Source organism: Spea bombifrons, chromosome 1 (genome assembly GCF_027358695.1).
Source record: "Spea bombifrons isolate aSpeBom1 chromosome 1, aSpeBom1.2.pri, whole genome shotgun sequence".
In the NCBI taxonomy this organism is placed as follows: Eukaryota; Metazoa; Chordata; class Amphibia; order Anura; family Pelobatidae; genus Spea; species Spea bombifrons.
This window is the reverse complement of record NC_071087.1, coordinates 30647848-30666673: the sequence shown is the minus strand read 5'-3', so window position 1 is coordinate 30666673 and position 18826 is coordinate 30647848. Positions and strand designations below refer to the sequence as shown.

The 18826-nt window shown below is 40.5% G+C and overlaps 1 protein-coding gene across 2 annotated transcripts; it reads right to left on the bottom strand.

The window, feature by feature from the left end:
* Positions 1 to 622: 622 nt before the first annotated feature.
* MFAP3L (microfibril associated protein 3 like) lies at positions 623 to 18826 on the bottom strand. 2 transcript variants are annotated; one of them, XM_053459798.1, is made up of 3 exons: positions 18721 to 18826; positions 5017 to 5335; positions 623 to 1860 (listed from the first exon to the last, which is right to left on the bottom strand). In XM_053459798.1, the coding sequence occupies exons 2-3, from the start codon at positions 5276 to 5278 to the stop codon at positions 1025 to 1027; spliced, it is 1098 nt and encodes a 365-aa protein (XP_053315773.1). In that variant the 5' UTR covers positions 5279 to 5335; positions 18721 to 18826; the 3' UTR covers positions 623 to 1024. The 2 variants fall into 2 exon arrangements, with proteins under 2 accessions (XP_053315773.1, XP_053315784.1); XM_053459809.1 differs by having other exon boundaries at positions 623 to 1857.

Sequence of the window (18826 nt, the reverse complement as noted above, 5' to 3'; positions counted from 1 at the left end):
CTATGCAGTGATGTGCAGATTGTGGTCTGCACCCAGCTATCAATGTGATGACTGGGGCTCAAAATAGACTTTTCTGTACTGCAACGTATATGAACACAAGAACCAAGAAACTCTGCAACATTACACGAGACTGCGGTATCGCAAATCTTTGTTGTGTCTGCCCTTGAAGGCATTTTTTTTTTTACATACCATACAGAGACATTTGACACAGGCATTAGGTGAATATAATATTGACAGGGCCTACTTGACCTATTTGACGGCAAACTGGTAGATATGTAGGCAGTACAGTTCCTCTAGGCGCGTCTTGGGGAAGAAATGTGCATTTGATGCCGACATCACAGGCAATCATTAATCTTTTCGTGTCTAAGAACCCAGATTAAAGCTCTGTGCCATTTATACCTAAATGACAATTGTTTTACTTGAGTATGTCCACTTACCAGTTAAGGACAAACTATATTGATTTCTCACCTAAAAAGACAGTCTGGGAATGGAAATTTTGATTGTCACATAAAGACTCTAGAGACTTCTAATGCATTTTGGAAAACATTTCAAGAATTGCTTGTCCTTGCTGAAGGTTAAATAATACCATAAAGAAAAGGAGGGGGGTTCCATCTAGCTCCTGTTTTTGTAGACAAAGGTGGCATCCATAGTTAGTGATAATGGCTTTTAAAACAAATACTTCAATATTACGATGTGTTTAATGACCAGAATGAAACATGTAAAAGAGACCCAAATACAAAATGATAAATACATAACTAAAGGACAGAAGTGCGATAACAATGTTTCCCTATAAAATGCCTAAGTAGGACAAGTTGGTATCCAGCAATATATACCATAATTTCCTGTAAGACTCAATATAGCTGCACTAATAGCAGCAAACAACGCAGCCATTCGGCCACACAGTGATATGGGGTCTGGGGATGATGGTACATTCTTCTAATAAGGCTATGTGGCAATAGTTAAAGAACTTCTCTATAAGGTGCTCCGAGTGTCTTTAGTGATAGTCACAGGACTCCAAGTATATTTAAACATGGCTTTCATAAATGACGCAAGCAGCTGGACCATCGGACAAAGACTCGCTGCTCTCAGCAATTTGTTGGTGGGCTGTTGGTGGCGCTTCTTCCGTTAGGTTCGAATGTATGCTGTCCTGGGATTCCGTGTCCAAACATGGTTTTGATACCAGTGGGTGGACAGAAACTGTTATTGCTATCTGCCGAGGAGGCTCATGAAGAGAAGACGCATCTGAATCCGCTGTTGGGGAATCGCTCCTCTGTATACCGTTACGGATAGTAAAAACATCTTCTCCATCACAAACATCCTGTCCGGCAACTGCTCCTTGTCCTACAAATATATGACTTTGTTCTTCCATGCCAACCACCTCCATTATCTCCTCCATTATAGTTCTGCAGTTCATTATAAGCGGAGGTAAGGGAACACTCCTGGCCAGCTCCTCAATATATCTGGCAAACTCCATTGTTTTAAACTGAGTTACTTTAGCAAGCTCAAGTGTCTTAGCAGAAGTAATGATAGGGATTCGCTTTGCAATTTCAAAGGCTTTCTGCAATTTCTCTGCACCTTCTGTCCGGAAGAACTCATTTATTGCCTTCTCCGTCTTCTTTAGGTGGCTGCTCATCATGCACAGCCTAGTAATGTTCAGCACCATCACAATGGTAAATGCCACAAGGCAGACAATCATATAGTAGATGCCCATATCCCCGGAAGTAAAAACTACCCTCAGTGTGACCGTGTTATTCACGCTACCATGGGCATTTGTAGCAACACAAGTGTATTTACCTCGGTCGTCGAATGTTACACTGGTGATATTTAAAAGCCCACTGTCCAGAATCCACCATCTTCCTGCTGAAACAAAATACACAATCTTAGATTAACAACCAAAATTGCTTGAACTGGAATGCTGTATTTGAGATATTAATTAAATGAGATGGTCGTTTCATGCACTAGGGGCAGGTACACCACTCCATGTACGTAATACTTCATAACTGGCTACTTTGATTGTATCTGAGGCTCATACACATGTGTTAATTCAATATCATCTTTCAGGTAACCAGTAAATTCTGAAGACACCATCTACTAAAAATTAACATTGAAGTCCTTTTCTCTTGGAAAGGTAGCTAAACCTTGTCAGGAGATGGGTGCAACTGGGTCAATTTGCTATTCACAGAACAGCTCAGAAGAACTGAGCTTTCAATGCAACTTTCTATTAAACATATTTAAGAACCATGGCGTGCCTGATCTGCTCCCTAATAATGCAAGGAATATTTTATTGAATCCAGTCTGTCCCTTGCTGGGCCGCATTTTGCTATTGCGGGGTCTCTTAACTCCACAAATCCCCCCCTCGTGGCAGCAGGCAGAACGAAAAGGTTGACTCTCCTGGAAACCCCAACTGGTTCTGTACAGAGTTGGCTAGTGGACATAAAAATTGGCTTTAAATAGAGCCGGATCATGTGTCCAGCAGTTGAAGCCCTAGTCAATTAGGCGCATGGGGTATACATATGAATTATGAATAACAGCCTTGATCCAGCTTGCCTAGCAGTCTACACTGGAATCCTGATATGCAAGCTATTTTAATGAAATTTGTATTCCTGTTGTAAACCGTCTGATCCGTGAGCTGCATGAAGCTAACTGGAGGGAAGTAAGTAACGCTTTGCTTATCTCAGTCTTTGACCAACATTATGAAGAAATAGCTTGCAGGTATAAGCAGGCAGACAGATAAGCCGCCTCTCTGCAGCAGGAACACAATTTTACATTTTAGAAAGTAAATGATTTAAAAAAATAAAAAATCATCAAAATAAAGTTTTTGCAGCTTCTCTGTACTGTTATTTCATACAGTCAAATGGTTTCCCAAGATTTATAACATCTCCATTAATTTAATTGTTCTAGCTCCTCTTGCCCAATTTAGCCAGATTATATATATATATATATATAACATATATAAACGGCCTGTATCCTGTCTGACCAGTCCTCAGATTAAAAACTGTAGCGTGCAATTTGTGGGTGTTTATAAAAACAGCTATAACCCTGGGGAGTTAAACCATTCCAGCTTTCCAGCTACTATTTTAATCTGCTTAATTACAATCTTCATCAATTAGTTCTTTGAAGCATTTTTACCAATATAATTCTCCATGTTATTCTCTTTGTACATACCTCATAACGTTACGGATTGAAGAGAGAATATTAGAAAAATGGCAACATCACATCTAAATAATGCTGATTCTAGCTCAGAGTGTATTAAAAAGAAAACATACATAAAGAAAAAAGCAACATATGGAACTATGTTCAACTCTTAAGTTTTAAAACACGTGTCCATTGGAATGTGCTCCATAATGGTTTTTACAATTTCAAGAATTCTCACAATTGCCTTCCTTATGGTTTATCTGCTATAAAAACAGTGAAAATTCACCTTTGCTTATTTTAACAAAAATGCAGCTAAATAGCAATCTTAACAAATAGTAAAACCTACACAGGATGATACAAGAAACAAAACTTTTAGTAAAAAAGAACTCAACTCAGAAGACAAAGCCGTTTGGTTCTTTACCATCCCCATGTTGTAACAGATAAAAACTACAGTAATAAAGCTTGAGCAAAATGAAGAGTTGATGTTCTAGGTTAGAATGTTTTAATCGAGTGAGAAATTGCGCTTGGGTCTCAGTGATCATATTTTTACCACTTACTGGAGTAAGGACACCATGTTCTTGTGCCGCAGCTCTTTGTTTTGGTTATGTAATTAATCATCAAAGTAATAAACATCCATATTCAATGACAGGATTACGATCTTTAATTTACCAGCTACCGAAACTCGATAGAAAATTAAACCAGGGCTTGACAAATTTGTTGTGAATCTAGGCGCCAGGTAAAAAAGTTAGGAGCCAGTATTTTTTTAAACTAACAGTTGGTCAGGAGGGATCTGATCATCATCAGCCCACTTACTAAACTCACAGCATTTGACATGGAAGCACACTGGACTTTCAGGTCAGTGCTGTTTTTTTTTTAAATTATTATTATTATTATTTTTTTAACTCTTTCAATGCTGATGTTCCATTGGAGCACAGCATTGACTGATATTTAGTCCCCACGAGCTTGTGGACAAATGTTAACCCCTGCAATGCCACGAATGTGTCATACACAATTGTGGCATTCAAGGGGTTAACGCTGCACTGTCGCTCTCGGGGAGCGATCAGGCAGCAGGGGGGTGTTGGGGCTGGTCTCCACACTCATGTGGAGACCGAAGAACCCTCTCCCCTGTCCCTGAAGCTGCCTCTGGCAGTTGGGACGCAATTGCTGGTCTATAGACCAGCCATTGCAGGGGGAGTCTCTGATGACTGCTGTAGGCTTCCATGCCTACAAGAATCATCAAAGGGCTTGTGGAGGCTCGTTTTTGCTGTTGCTGGTCTGCCTGGGCTTCTAGGCAGCCCACCAGCAGCAGAGCCCCGTACAAAACGGGAATTAACCCCTAAATGCCGCGATCGCGGCATTGAAGGGGTTAACGCTGCACTGTCGCTCTCATGGAGCGATCAGGCAGCTGGGGGGTGTTGTGTCAGGTCCCCACACTTGTGTGGGGACCCAATCAACACACAAACCCCTTCCCTGAAGCTGCCTGAGGCAGCTGAAAACACGATTGCTGGTTTTGCAGCAACCGCGTTTTCAGCCTACAGGATCACTCCGTGGGAGTGATCTCAGGCTCGGGGGCGGGCAGACAGCAGCAGCGCCCCCGTGTGGTGACTCAGCCTCTTACATCCACATTTTTTTTCTGGATGTAAGAGGACAAAACCTAGGCGCCAGGACAAAATTCTCTGTCGCCATGGCGACCTGGCGCCTGGGATTTGTCGAGCCCTGAATTAAACAGTGTACAGTAAGCAGAATCAGCAGTCACTTTCCAGGAGATTTTTATAGTCATAACAGTAATGCTTCCATGACAATACTAGAAACTATATGAAAAACAGAAAAACACACTTTCTGATGAGATAAGTGATATAAGACGTTTGACGAGTCACTTACCGTTTTCCTCTTTGAGTAAATGTTGATTAGAATGGTACCATTGAAAGCGAGGACCTGGGCTTCCTTCAACATTGCAATCGATTACCACGCTGCTCCCCTCCTTGACAATGATATGATCTACTCTTGAAGTGATCACAGGCAAAGACTCCAACCCCATTTCTGTGTGGTTTGAGGTGATGTTCACAAGGTCTTCTGAATGCGCCACGGTGACCAGGAAAACTACCAGTAGCGGTAGCAACCAGAAGTTATCAATGTCTGCCATGCTGAGCTTTACTTCCTTGCAGCGGTTACTGCCAACTGCGTAGATGCCACATCAAACCTACCATAAGAAAGGAAACAACTGTGAGGTTCTCTATAGATAATATGCATTTTTAATGACCGCATGTGACGAAGATTTAAGGTAATATTCCAGCAATTATGCCGATTATGATAGCTTAAAAACTAGACCTAGAATTTGAAGCACCTCTTCAAGTACCGCAGAGACCCTAAACAGAAATCACTTTGAAACAAGGGTAGTGTACATATGCATCTTATGAAACGTCATTAACCCTTTTATATTTGTATCAGACATCTGAATCAATACATCTAACCAGTGTTGTTTTCTGGCCTAGACCAGCTAGTGGTTTACTGGGGGCAGCAGTACACTGCTGCTCAGTGGGCTAGTTGGGGGATCTGTCTTGTCCATAGTGTAAATGGGCCAGTTACATCTGTAGCCCCAGCCTAAATTCACGACTTTATATAACATACTGTGAACAAATTGATTAATATCAAAAATTAAGGGAAAAAACCCAAGAGTTTTTGTACATGCTTCACTGGTGGATTCCTTGCTTGATGTAGTCATTGTGCTACATTAACATTGTAGATATTGCAAGACATTTAGGGTTATCCAGTACTCCGCACGTTAACTCATAACTACATAGGGAATTATTAACTTAACTATGTGTTGACGGAATGTAGACACGTTTCATCTCAGGGACTTGACTAATCATGGCATAAGGCCAGCCCAGAGAAGTTATTCCTGGCGGGAGGACCGGCCTTACATAAAAGTTAACTGTATTCTACCGGAACAGCTCGGGGCTTCTTGGAGGAGAAACAAGCCGCAGTTTGCTCACCACAAACAATAGCCAGTCACAAACTCAGCCTAATGAAGAAATAAAAGCCTCATAGAAACGTAGGCTGATTTAATACCATGCACTTGTTACATCATGTAGCAACCAAAATAATAATTCCTAAGGCAACACATTCAAAAAGCCAAAAGGAATTGATATAAAACATTGTAGAAATAGCTATTTTGAACCGTTCAGCGGTACAGAATTTAAAAATACCCAAATATAATAGGAGCAGACCGAAAAAGTGCACGCTAGCTACTCAGTTACCATAACAGATTGTATAATAAATTCTTACATCTAATCGCGAGTCAAACGCTCTGCCAAGAATATTTAAAAATAAACAACGTAACATTATGTTCCGAAAAATACCGCTAACCGTGGAAATAACCGTATGAAGGGATCTTTGTAAGGGAGCAAAGCACATATGCAGAAGATAATTAGCCTGGAAAAAAAAAAGAAAGGAAAAGCCTTTCATGTGAGGATCTGGGCTGCTACGGGAAATTATTTCCACTGGATGCACAATATCCATTTACAGTCATGTTACACAGCCAGAAAAAATACAGCGTTCTGCTCGTCTTTTAAGAAGGTTGGTTTGGGGAACGTCCTCAACGTGGAAATAAAAATATGCATCTTCCATGGTATAAAATGCAATAGGGTAGGACATTAAATTAGTAGCAATGTTAGAGACTGATTTGAATGGCCAGATTTAATATATAATGGAATGAAGCAGGGGGTATGTGATCAGATATACTATGCCTGATAGACATCACTGTTGCAAGTTTCATTCATGTTGAAACGTACAAATGGTTATGGGCGAGTCAGAACGCGTGCTTGCTTTGCTAACTGGTGTAAGGTGGTCAAAATCCCATCTGGTGAACCAATGCGAAAAAACATATGGGGATGTTTATGGGGGGTATAATAAGTCCCATGAATAACACATCAAAGAAAGATTTCGGATGTCTACCAAACACAAGAATAAAAACACATGAAAGCATAAAAAATCCATATCACACACACATATGCATAGTATTATACTATAGACAGCAGGAGGAGCATTGTATATTCGGTTTAAATTATTCACCTAATTTAAAAAGGGACACAACAACATTAGAGACAAACACATCTGTCTGTTGGAGTAAAGGGAATCAATCAATACACAGTGCACACCACGTCATACTAACACCGCGTCATAATAACCAAAGACTAGTAAACCTGATTCATATGCACTAGAACATGAAGCTAGGAACACATGTAACCCTTCCAGATGTCAGCAGTATGTGTTCTGCACTAAGATGAAACAGAGACTCCTCCAGCCACTAACTGGTAAATCAGACGTTTAAAGTCTCTGCCCTATCCTTATATCGATAGTAAATCAAATGGTTCTAGGCTTGTTGCAAATGAAACCCAAGAACTGAATTTTAATCCATTTAAAGTGTCTAAGAATACATTTGCTGGGAGATATAAATAGAAGCTAATTCTGTCAGTGTTCTACGAGCAGACAGTATACCATCAGTCAGCAGATGATGTTACATTCACTTAGGCCTGTAATATTTCCAACGGTTTCTTGCTGAAAAGTTAGTTGCCAGGACCAAATTTAATAGCGTTAGATTTCTCTGTACTGAACTGGCGGCACAAACGTGTTACGTACGGAACTACCAAAGACAAAACACGAACACTTTCCATTAGCAGATATAAAACCAACACCATATCCTGCTATGTCCTTTAACACTCCCCGGCAGACATGAATCAACAGTATAGTATTCGGGTTGATATGCCATTTAATTAATATATTTTTTTATCAGTAACCATTAATGGAAAGCTCTCAAGTCCCTATCATATAGCTGAATTCTTTCTAGTCATACAGAAAATCTAAGCCAAGAACATTTCTTTTTATTGCATTTTTTTTTTTAAATATTAAATCAACTACCTTGTTTATTTTCAACTCATCTCCCAACCTGCGTGGTGGATCTTGAAGTACAGAATGTCAACTCCCAGCCTCCCACTTACACAAAAGAAACAAGGCTTTGAAGAAGCCCGTAACTAGGCAGCTAAACGGAGTAAATTGCCTGCCGTGCTGTATGCCTTACGCAAGTAACAATTATGCCGAGATGTGCCGCATCACCTTCCTTCTTCACAAACAGCTGTGTGAATTCAGCAACACCATAGTTTTAGGAGGAGGAATCTCCGTGAAAGAGAAAGTGTTTTCTGGATCCTCACATTTTACTTATTTGTAAACAAACTAGTGAAAGTGTCAAAGAAAAAAAAGGTTGGTGTAGCCGCATAATTAGGGAGCTGTATTAAATTGCTCTTTGTTCCAAGGTCCAGCTAGGGAATGAATAGATATCATTGTCCAGCACTGGGCATACTCCAGTTCTAGTATGGTTCCAATCCAGCAAGCCAAACTACAAGCAACGGACATTCTTTACAAACATTTGTAGAGGAGATCCCCATCTAAGTATGTAACTAAGACACGACACAAAAGAATACATAAGGAGAGCACAAAAAAGGTTAAATGTGGTCTTATTACTATAGCAACCAAATGAATGGTCTAATCAGCATAACAGTTTAATTGGCGGATAAAGTGATAAGAGCCCTTTAAACTAAATTACATTTTATACAAATTCCTTGTTGTGTTCTGTACAGCTTCTACACGGAAAAATTGTGTCCAGAATGTATACTCTAGCGGTACCCTTGTTTCTTTTATTATCACCTTTTGTATTTTAGATCTGCTTTATCATCTTTTTATATTTTACATTTTCATAAATTAAGGATATCGGTATGGTAACGCATTATAATCTCTAATAACAAAAACTGGTAAATAATATAGGACATTTGGGTGACTCGGATCAAACCTCTACTCCAACCAGAAATTAATAGTAACAGGAAAAAAAATTGCTAAAGAATGCAAAAGGGATAGAATGACCCATAAAATGAAAAGGATATATAAAAATCATTCCTCAAGTTCCATTACAATTTATTTCACATCGGATCTTCTCCTGAACGTAATTAGACCCAATCCACAAAATGTCTTGAACATCACTTTTCAATTACTATTTAAGGGCCTTTAACAATGGGGGATGTATCGTGTTTGGGTGTAACTAGCATATGTACACCCATATATACTGGATAAGAGAATTGTTTAGGATTGGAATAGCCACGACTATTGGGAGAATTTCTATGAGCTGAGAAGAGTGACATGTGGCCATGGCTACTAACCAACCATGCTACACCAACTCCACACTCACTTGCCCCTGCTCCATGGGTCTGGGGGGTCTAGCCCCATCCCAGGTAAAGTCACTGGCCAGGAAGACAGAGAGCTCTGAATAGCCTGCCTTGGGAAGTTCCAAAGTATGATAATTTACCATCTTATTCACCAGATAATGTTCATGCAAGTCTAATAAGTATTTTCTGTGTACGGCATTGCTCTAGTTTTAATATAAATGGCTTTAAATATTTTATCAATACATTTCCAGTTGTCTCAAACCCAAGATTTATAGGACAGCAAGTCAATATATCCAGTCAAGGCAAAAAGAAGACAAACATCAGCAAAATAAATACAATTTTATCACTTATTAAAGTAGAGTGGTAAACCAAAGATGTGGGTAAAGATATCAAAGAATTAAATAATTCAGTGTTAAGATAGAAGACTAAAACTTCTAGAATAAAACTAGACAAAAACCATAAAAACCAATTAAAACCCCCACCAGTTTAAAGGCAGAGAATGGAAAATTTATTCACAATATATATCTTCAGAAGATATAATCCTGGAGAAACATGCTTGCTGGAAATGAGCCAAATCATATTCTCAATTAGACCAAGTATCTGATGATATCCCTAGCATACATGATTTAAAGACGAATGTCAACCATTACAGCTTTTAGAATACTTAAGCACTGGAGATAAATGCGCCACTGCCTAAAGCTTGGGCTTTCTTGTCAGTCTAATTGTTTTAAAGATAATCAAGTTTAAGAATTAACCTCATAGAGGTGTCAAGGAAAGCATCATCTGATCACATTTTCTGTTCTGCTTACTTACCCTTACAAAAGCTATGTGAACAATGATCAGCAAATAAATAGGAGAGAGTTATAACGGGAAGGAATAAATATTTAGATCCCATGAAAAGGAAGTCAGACTTAAAAAAAAAGTCTGTCTTATGATTTTTGTGAAACAAAAAAACATTTTTAAACAACTCAGGTCCTGTAGAAGCCAAAGAAGTTGAAATTGTGCACACATGCAGTGAAAATTAGATACATGTGTTAATATGTGTAAGTTGCTTATGTTGATAATTAAAATGACCAACCTTGATATTACTGTATGTATTTAACATATGACTTGTCCACCATTGCACCTTATTGTCAGTTTCACTGGGTTGAAATACATTCCCCATTTATTACTAAAATGTAACCTGCGAAGGTAAGGTCAGGAAAATATATTTGACATTTTCTGGTAGAAGCTGTTGGAACCTGTCAGATGCAGTAAGTAAAAACCCTACCGATAAGAGAAAAAAAAAAGATGGTTTCTCAGTGCTTCATGGCTTATGAAAACTACAAATGTTTAGAAGCTTGGAGTGGAGGGAATTGTTGGAACCTGTAATGGAGAATTGTTCGTGTTAACAAGGTTCTTGTTGTTAAAGCCTAGGTTTGTGTATTGCACTTTAATGTTTTTCAAAGTTCAGAGATGCTCTATTCAGCACTAAAACGAAAGTTTTTGAAAAATGCAATTAAAATAAAAAAAAAATATTTAAAGTAGAGAGGAATCTGTGTGGTATACCATAACAAGATAAAGCAGAAATAAAGCGGCTGAAAACAGGGCAAGCAGTCACTTTTCCTGATGAATCCAGAAAGCTACTATGTGATTTTCCTGTCTTCACTGAAGCGGAGATTCCTCATTTGCTTACTTTTCCCCAGCTGCCTCCCTTTTTAAGTCAATATGACGGCTCGGAGCTGGCACAGATGTAGCTGCTACACAGAGGGAGAAGAACACAAATACATCTGCTGCCAATGTCTAAACACCACAATATAATGGCTACTAGATTCTAACAGTTCAATATACCTTGGTTTTATTGGGTTACAGAACAATGCAGGGTTTTTGTGATTAATCACTTAAAAATGCAATAGTAGTTCTTAAAAAGAACTTTGGTGGTATAGTTATGTAATTACTAGGGGGACTAGTAACGTTTGCAATCAGACATTGTTCTTTGCTCGAAGGGTTCCATTTTTGGCACGTTTAGTGTAATAACTGGCCACGTAGGACATAAAAAGTCTTCTGCCCCAGTTCCACTTAGACAAAAGATCAACTGGACTCTCTCGTATTTTATGCAATAAAACTTTACCTGGTTTCAATGAACAAAAACCATTACTTTTCTAAATGCAATAGAAAAAACAAAAAACAGAACGTGTGAAGTGCAGTAAAATGATAAGGTGACACTTCATTGAAAAATTGCATCCAAGTGCTAAACAATTATAGCTTAAACATTATCCTATGGCCCAATTTAACCATTATGTTAATGCTTTCATCCATTTACAGCAAAAAGGGGAAAAAATCAAATCTGGCTGTTAAGTAGGCTGGGATTATCGGTTTCTGCTGCAGAGATAAAGTCGCAATGACAAATCGTGGCAAATGGGCAGATTTAAGCTCTGTATAGTGCATCTAAACTGAATTACAAGCCTTCATACACGTTGTGGATGTGATACCTCAGATATGGCAGTCTATTCCGCCTGCATAATGGGGCAAAAGATCCAACAAATACTTATACATGATAAATGGCACTTTTCACAGGGTGATTATACACCTTTTTGCTGAAAATGTACTTTTTGGCATTTACTGTCACATTCTAGAAATACAGTGAAAAACGCAAATTGGAACAACTGCAATTTTCCCCTTGTTCTAACATTTGTTACATTTCTATACAAAACAAACAAACAAAAAAAATGGTTATTTCCATGGCCACAAAAATATTTTCCTACATATAAAACCCTTATTTCTACAACTACACCGGTTTAACCAATAACTTGAACTTGTCTGGTTCAACCAATAACGCTTAAAAACAAAACCAGTAATATCCACAAACAAAAAAAAAACAAAACCAGAAAGTAAACAATAGTAACAAAATGAAACAAAAGAAGCCTAAAAGACTTCACATTACAATATTTACAGATCTGTAGGTTAATGCCGGCTCAGTGAGAACCCATAGCAAATATCTTCAGAATAACGTAACTGGCAGACTACACCTTTTTTTATTAAAATTAATGTATTGCGGCATATACATAATAGCAACCAAAAGGGAAGATACAGCCTTCATAAGGGCGAAGCCTAAGAATAATCACGTTTATTCTCTTTAAACGAGTTACTGCACTCAGGAACTTTTGCCAACAAAGGCCAACTGGGGACAAGCCCTCATTTTATATTACAAGCGGATACGAAAAGATTAGGAAAAAAGGCAGATTCTGCAAAGCACAACATAAGGAAAGTACAAATATATACACACACACACACACACACACACACACACACACACACGGCACAGTTTTAAGCAGGTGCATGTTGTCATGCGGTTACTTTGAGGAATCTTGGATCACCTGGTATTTGCCTGTCTGGATGAATATATTTTGTATATATTACGATAAAAAAAGAAAAGCTTTATCATAGAAACACAAAACACCTTTAGGAAGCATCGGCGGCTTAATGATATATTTTTTAACAGCCCATAGAAACATAATTAACCATTAGCGTGTCCAAATAGAAGTTGCAGAACATGAATTCTATAATGACCCTAACTCCGCTCCAGGCACATTCCAGATATGAGACGAAAAACATTATGCTTGTAAAAACACGACTCTCGCTGCTTTATTGAAAACCCTGCACACACTCTCTTCCTCGGGTACACGCAAACACAACTACGGCTCGATTCAGGACGCAACGCGGAAGAACTATCATAAGCAATGGCATTATATACAGAGAGGGAAAAAGAGCAGATGAGAGACTAACCTATACGCTGAAAAATAGTCTGTGTATGCATAGCGGCCAGACTAAAGAGCCCAAATCCTAACGGGAGCACAAGAGACAGATTATATATATATATATATTATATATATATATGATAGATAGATAGATATAGATAGAGAGAGATATATATATAATATATATATATTATATATATATATTATATATATATATATCTATCTAATATATATATATATCTATCTATCTAATATATATATATATATATATATATCTATCTAATATATATATATATATATCTATCTAATATATATATATCTATCTAATATATATATATCTATCTAATATATATATATCTATCTAATATATATATATATATATATATATATATATCTATCTAATATATATATATATATATATATATATATATATATATCTATCTAATATATATATATATCTATCTATCTATCTATCTAATATATATATATATATATATATATCTATCTAATATATATATATCTATCTAATATATATATATATATATATATATATATATATATATATATACATACACACACACACCGTATTTGCTTGATTATAAGACGACCCTGATTATAAGACAACCCCCCCCCCAAATCTGAATATTAATTTAGGAAAAAAAGAAAAAAACAGAATATAAGATGACCCTATAGAAAAAAAGTTTCACCAGTAAATGTTAATTCATGTGAATTTTTATTTCCTTCTATTTTCCAACCTGCCCCCCAGTTATGCACATCTGCCCCAGAAATGCCTTATACCCCCTATATGCCACTGTGCCCCATGATATGCCTTTTAACCCTCTAATGCCCCCCATTTAACACATCCCCCGCCCCCCCCAACTTACCAGTGCTTCTGACTTCCCTGTCATGTAGCCGGGGCAGCGTGCAGATCCCACGCACTTACGCTGCACCCGGAGGGAGGCGTGGCTAGCAGCGGGGGTTGTCTGCGTCCATCGCGCAGACCTTCCCCGACTGTCAGAGATCAGAGTAACCCGCACTGGTGGGGGAACTCTGATCTCTGACAGCCCGGGAAGGTCTGCGCGATGGACGCAGACAACCCCTGCTGCTAGACACGCCTCCTTCCTGCTGCAGCGAAAGTTGTCCACGCGAATTGCGTAGACATCTACACGCTGCCCCGGTCCAAAGCGTACAATTGCACACCAACCTTAATTTCTCTGCCCGGTGCCTGGTAACTGGAGCAGTCATGTATATAAATTCCAAAATTAGTTACCAGCACTCCTGGGACTTGGTTTCAATAAATCTCTCAAAACTCTGTGTTACAAGTCAACGTTTCAGTCTTTTATTTTCAGACTTTCATCAGGACATAACAGAGACATAGCGTGTCTAACATTTATAATATGTGTAATTACAATCATTAGGAACAGAACTTACTGCACCTGAAGTGTTCACAATCACCAAGCTCGGCGTGTATCTCAACAATGTGCACATGCACGTGACGTCATGGCAACGTTTACTAAAATACCAAATAGTTGGTCTAATATAAATCTGTGCCGATACGGAGATCTAAGTGAAATGCCCGTGTGAAATGCACGCTATGTCTCTGTTATGTCCTGATGAAAGTCTGAAAATAAAAGACTGAAACGTTGACTTGTAACAAAGAGTTTTGAGAGATTTATTGAAACCAAGTCCCAGGAGTGCTGGTAACTAATTTTGGAATTTTGGAATTTATATATATATATATAAACAACTAGTTATATTTATAAGTCAGGTTTAACATTTCATTAATGCTTAAAGACACGGTCTAATGTCCTGGATATCCCACTAAAGAAGAATGCAAATTAAAGTTCCCCATTATTACTTTAATAAATAGGAGCACTTTCCTGGCACTGAGTGACCGCATCAAGCAACCAATCAGCATAACCGGGAACTCTCCGGGTTTGAAGCAACACCTGAATCCTCTGGGTCGGAGGAGCGAATTTCCCCTTTAAATATGATGTTAGCGGGACCGCCCACCTATGTCAGCGAAATAGCCCACCAACATCAACGGGACCGCCAGCTGACGTCAGTGGGCAGTCCTGGCCGCGTCCTGCTAGGCAAGGCTCCGGGTAGCGGGAGCTCAGAGGTTCCCAGGCATGCCAATCAGTGGTAGGAAAATGCTCTCATTAAAGTCAATGGGGTAACTTTACACATAACCACCGGGCCAGCAGCGCATTAAGCTGGGGGAGGGGGTTCATGCACCCACCGATCATATACATTAATGTGCATATGATGGCTGTACAGTCCTTTAAGAATTTGTTTGAATGCACTTTAGATCAGAGCATACCTGTGAAAACATCACTCACTCCAGCTAAGAACACAGAGAACGTGGCTTTGGCATGTTTAAGAGAAAAACAATACCTTGCACACGACTTGGGGGGGGTCAGCGATTCAGGGTAATTTACTTTGTTCGCACCCTCATGTCATCCAAACACAGAGCCGACAGATCACCAGCATGCGCAGCAAGTACAGAGTGAAAGCAAACATAGATGTACGAGCATGTTAAGGCCTGCAGAACATACCAATCCCCCGCTGGATGGAACACGGGAAATATACTTTGAGTATAAAAAAGAGTCATTTAAGTGAAACGAACGCTGCATATGTTGGTTACTAACGGATTATAAAACAAACGGAGAGAGATAAAGGCATTAAAAGAGCGATAAGAAAAAAGATAAAGTGAGATAGCCAATTGTGAGATAAGATAGCCACCATAGCCAAGTGTATGGAGAGAAGCACGCGTGCACCGGATGAATACATGTAGCAAAGCAACACAAAGAGAACTAGTTAGGCAGGTTAGAATAACGAGGGGGTAACTAGCGTTATAATGGGGCATGTGGTGGAGGAGATCAGTAATACTGCCCTACTGACATATGACGGGGACAGATAACTTTCACTAGTATGATGAGGAAACGCAATACGGGGAGATAACCATCACTGCAGCGGTAAACCGGACGGGTTAGTTAACTAGCATTACACGGGTATTACAGGGCAATGCGATAGAGGAAACAGGGGAAGGTTAACTAAAATACAGTAGTAATGGTGATGGGAAGAGAGAGCTAAACAGCAGCGGTTATATCAGGCAGAGTGCGGGATTACTGGCACTGCAGCATGGTAACTAGCAGGGCAGACCTGCAGCACATGCATTAACTAGTACTTTAGTGACACGGCGCAGACAGAGGGGGTGACAGTAACTAGCAGTTTAGTGACAGCACACAGAGGGGGTGACAGTAACTAGCAGTTTAGTGACAGCACACAGAGGGAGTGACAGTAACTAGCAGTTTAGTGACAGCACACAGAGGGGGTGACAGTAACTAGCAGTTTAGTGACAGCACACAGAGGGAGTGACAGTAACTAGCAGTTTAGTGACAGCACACAGAGGGGGGTGACAGTAACTAGCAGTTTAGTGACAGCACACAGAGGGGGGTGACAGTAACTAGCAGTTTAGTGACAGCACACAGAGGGGGTGACAGTAACTAGCAGTTTAGTGACAGCACACAGAGGGGGTGACAGTAACTAGCAGTTTAGTGACAGCACACAGAGGGGGTGACAGTAACTAGCAGTTTAGTGACAGCACACAGAGGGGGGTGACAGTAACTAGCAGTTTAGTGACAGCACACAGAGGGGGGGGTGACAGTAACTAGCAGTTTAGTGACAGCACACAGAGGGGGTGACAGTAACTAGCAGTTTAGTGACAGCACACAGAGGGGGTGACAGTAACTAGCAGTTTAGTGACAGCACACAGAGGGGGTGACAGTCACTAGCAGTTTAGTGACAGCACACAGAGGGGGTGACAGTAACTAGCAGTTTAGTGACAGCACACAGAGGGAGTGACAGTAACTAGCAGTTTAGTGACAGCACACAGAGGGGGTGACAGTAACTAGCAGTTTAGTGACAGCACACAGAGGGGGTGACAGTCACTAGCAGTTTAGTGACAGCACACAGAGGGAGTGACAGTAACTAGTAGTTAAGTGACAGCACACAGAGGGAGTGACAGTAACTAGTAGTTAAGTGACAGCACACAGAGGGAGTGACAGTAACTAGCAGTTTAGTGACAGCACACAGAGGGGGTGACAGTAACTAGCAGTTTAGTGACCGCACACAGAGGGGGTGACAGTAACTAGCAGTTTAGTGACAGCACACAGAGGGGGTGACAGTAACTAGCAGTTTAGTGACAGCACACAGAGGGGGTGACAGTAACTAGCAGTTTAGTGACAGCACACAGAGGGGGTGACAGTAACTAGCAGTTTAGTGACAGCACACAGAGGGGGTGACAGTAACTAGCAGTTTAGTGACAGCACACAGAGGGGGTGACAGTAACTAGCAGTTTAGTGACAGCACACAGAGGGGGTGACAGTAACTAGCAGTTTAGTGACAGCACACAGAGGGGGTGACAGTAACTAGCAGTTTAGTGACAGCACACAGAGGGGGTGACAGTAACTAGCAGTTTAGTGACAGCACACAGAGGGGGGTGACAGTAACTAGTAGTTTAGTGACAGCACACAGAGGGGGTGACAGTAACTAGCAGTTTAGTGACAGCACACAGAGGGGGTGACAGTAACTAACAGTTTAGTGACCGCACACAGAGGGGGTGACAGTAACTAGCAGTTTAGTGACCGCACACAGAGGGGGTGACAGTAACTAGCAGTTTAGTGACCGCACACAGAGGGGGTGACAGTAACTAGCAGTTTAGTGACAGCACACAGAGGGGGTGACAGTAACTAGCAGTTTAGTGACAGCACACAGAGGGGGTGACAGTAACTAGCAGTTTAGTGACAGCACACAGAGGGAGTGACAGTAACTAGCAGTTTAGTGACAGCACACAGAGGGGGTGACAGTAACTAGCAGTTTAGTGACAGCACACAGAGGGGGTGACAGTAACTAGCAGTTTAGTGACAGCACACAGAGGGGGTGACAGTAACTAGCAGTTTAGTGACAGCACACAGAGGGGGTGACAGTAACTAGCAGTTTAGTGACAGCACACAGAGGGGGTGACAGTAACTAGCAGTTTAGTGACATCACACAGAGGGGGTGACAGTAACTAGCAGTTTAGTGACAGCACACAGAGGGGGTGACAGTAACTAGTAGTTTAGTGACATCACACAGAGGGGGTGACAGTAACTAGCAGTTTAGTGACAGCACACAGAGGGGGTGACAGTAACTAGCAGTTTAGTGACAGCACACAGAGGGGGTGACAGAACGCGGGGCATAACTAGCACAATATGGCACTAGCCTAACACGCATAGGAGGCGAAAACCGGCACACAAGCGGCGAGTATGTTTCCGCTACGAAACAGCAAGGCGGCTGGCACTACAGGGTATAACTGGACACCGGACACGGGATAAGGTCGCCAGCGCTACGCTGGGGTAACCAGCTCTGCAGTGCTATACAGTAAGTTGGGTAACGTTACTGGCATAACGCAGACAATGATTAAGGCAATTTGCATTATACTTATGTAAGCCACTGTAGGGAGCGATATAACTAGCAGTATAAGTCGCCCGTGCAGACAGGAGGTGGCATTAAGTGGAATTAAGCACTGCGGGAGGGTAATAGTGAGCAGCGAACTACGCTGGATCAGTGCAACAGCAGCAGCTTTCTCTCACCTGTATCCCGGCTCCCCTGCCAGACCCGGCTAATGCCAGCGTTCAGCTACGGATACCGAACCGCCCCCAATAGCGTCGGCTACCAGGACCACCCCCAGCAGTCTGC

What these genes read in the sequence shown, in the direction of transcription:
- MFAP3L (XM_053459798.1), bottom strand. Translation starts at nt 5,278, where the DNA reads ATGGCAGACATTGATAACTTCTGGTTGCTACCGCTACTGGTAGTTTTC. An exon ending in TTTACTCAAAGAGGAAAACG is followed by an intron (nt 1,861 to 5,016) that starts GTAAGTGACTCG and finishes ATTTTGTTTCAG; the next exon opens with CAGGAAGATGGTGGATTCTG.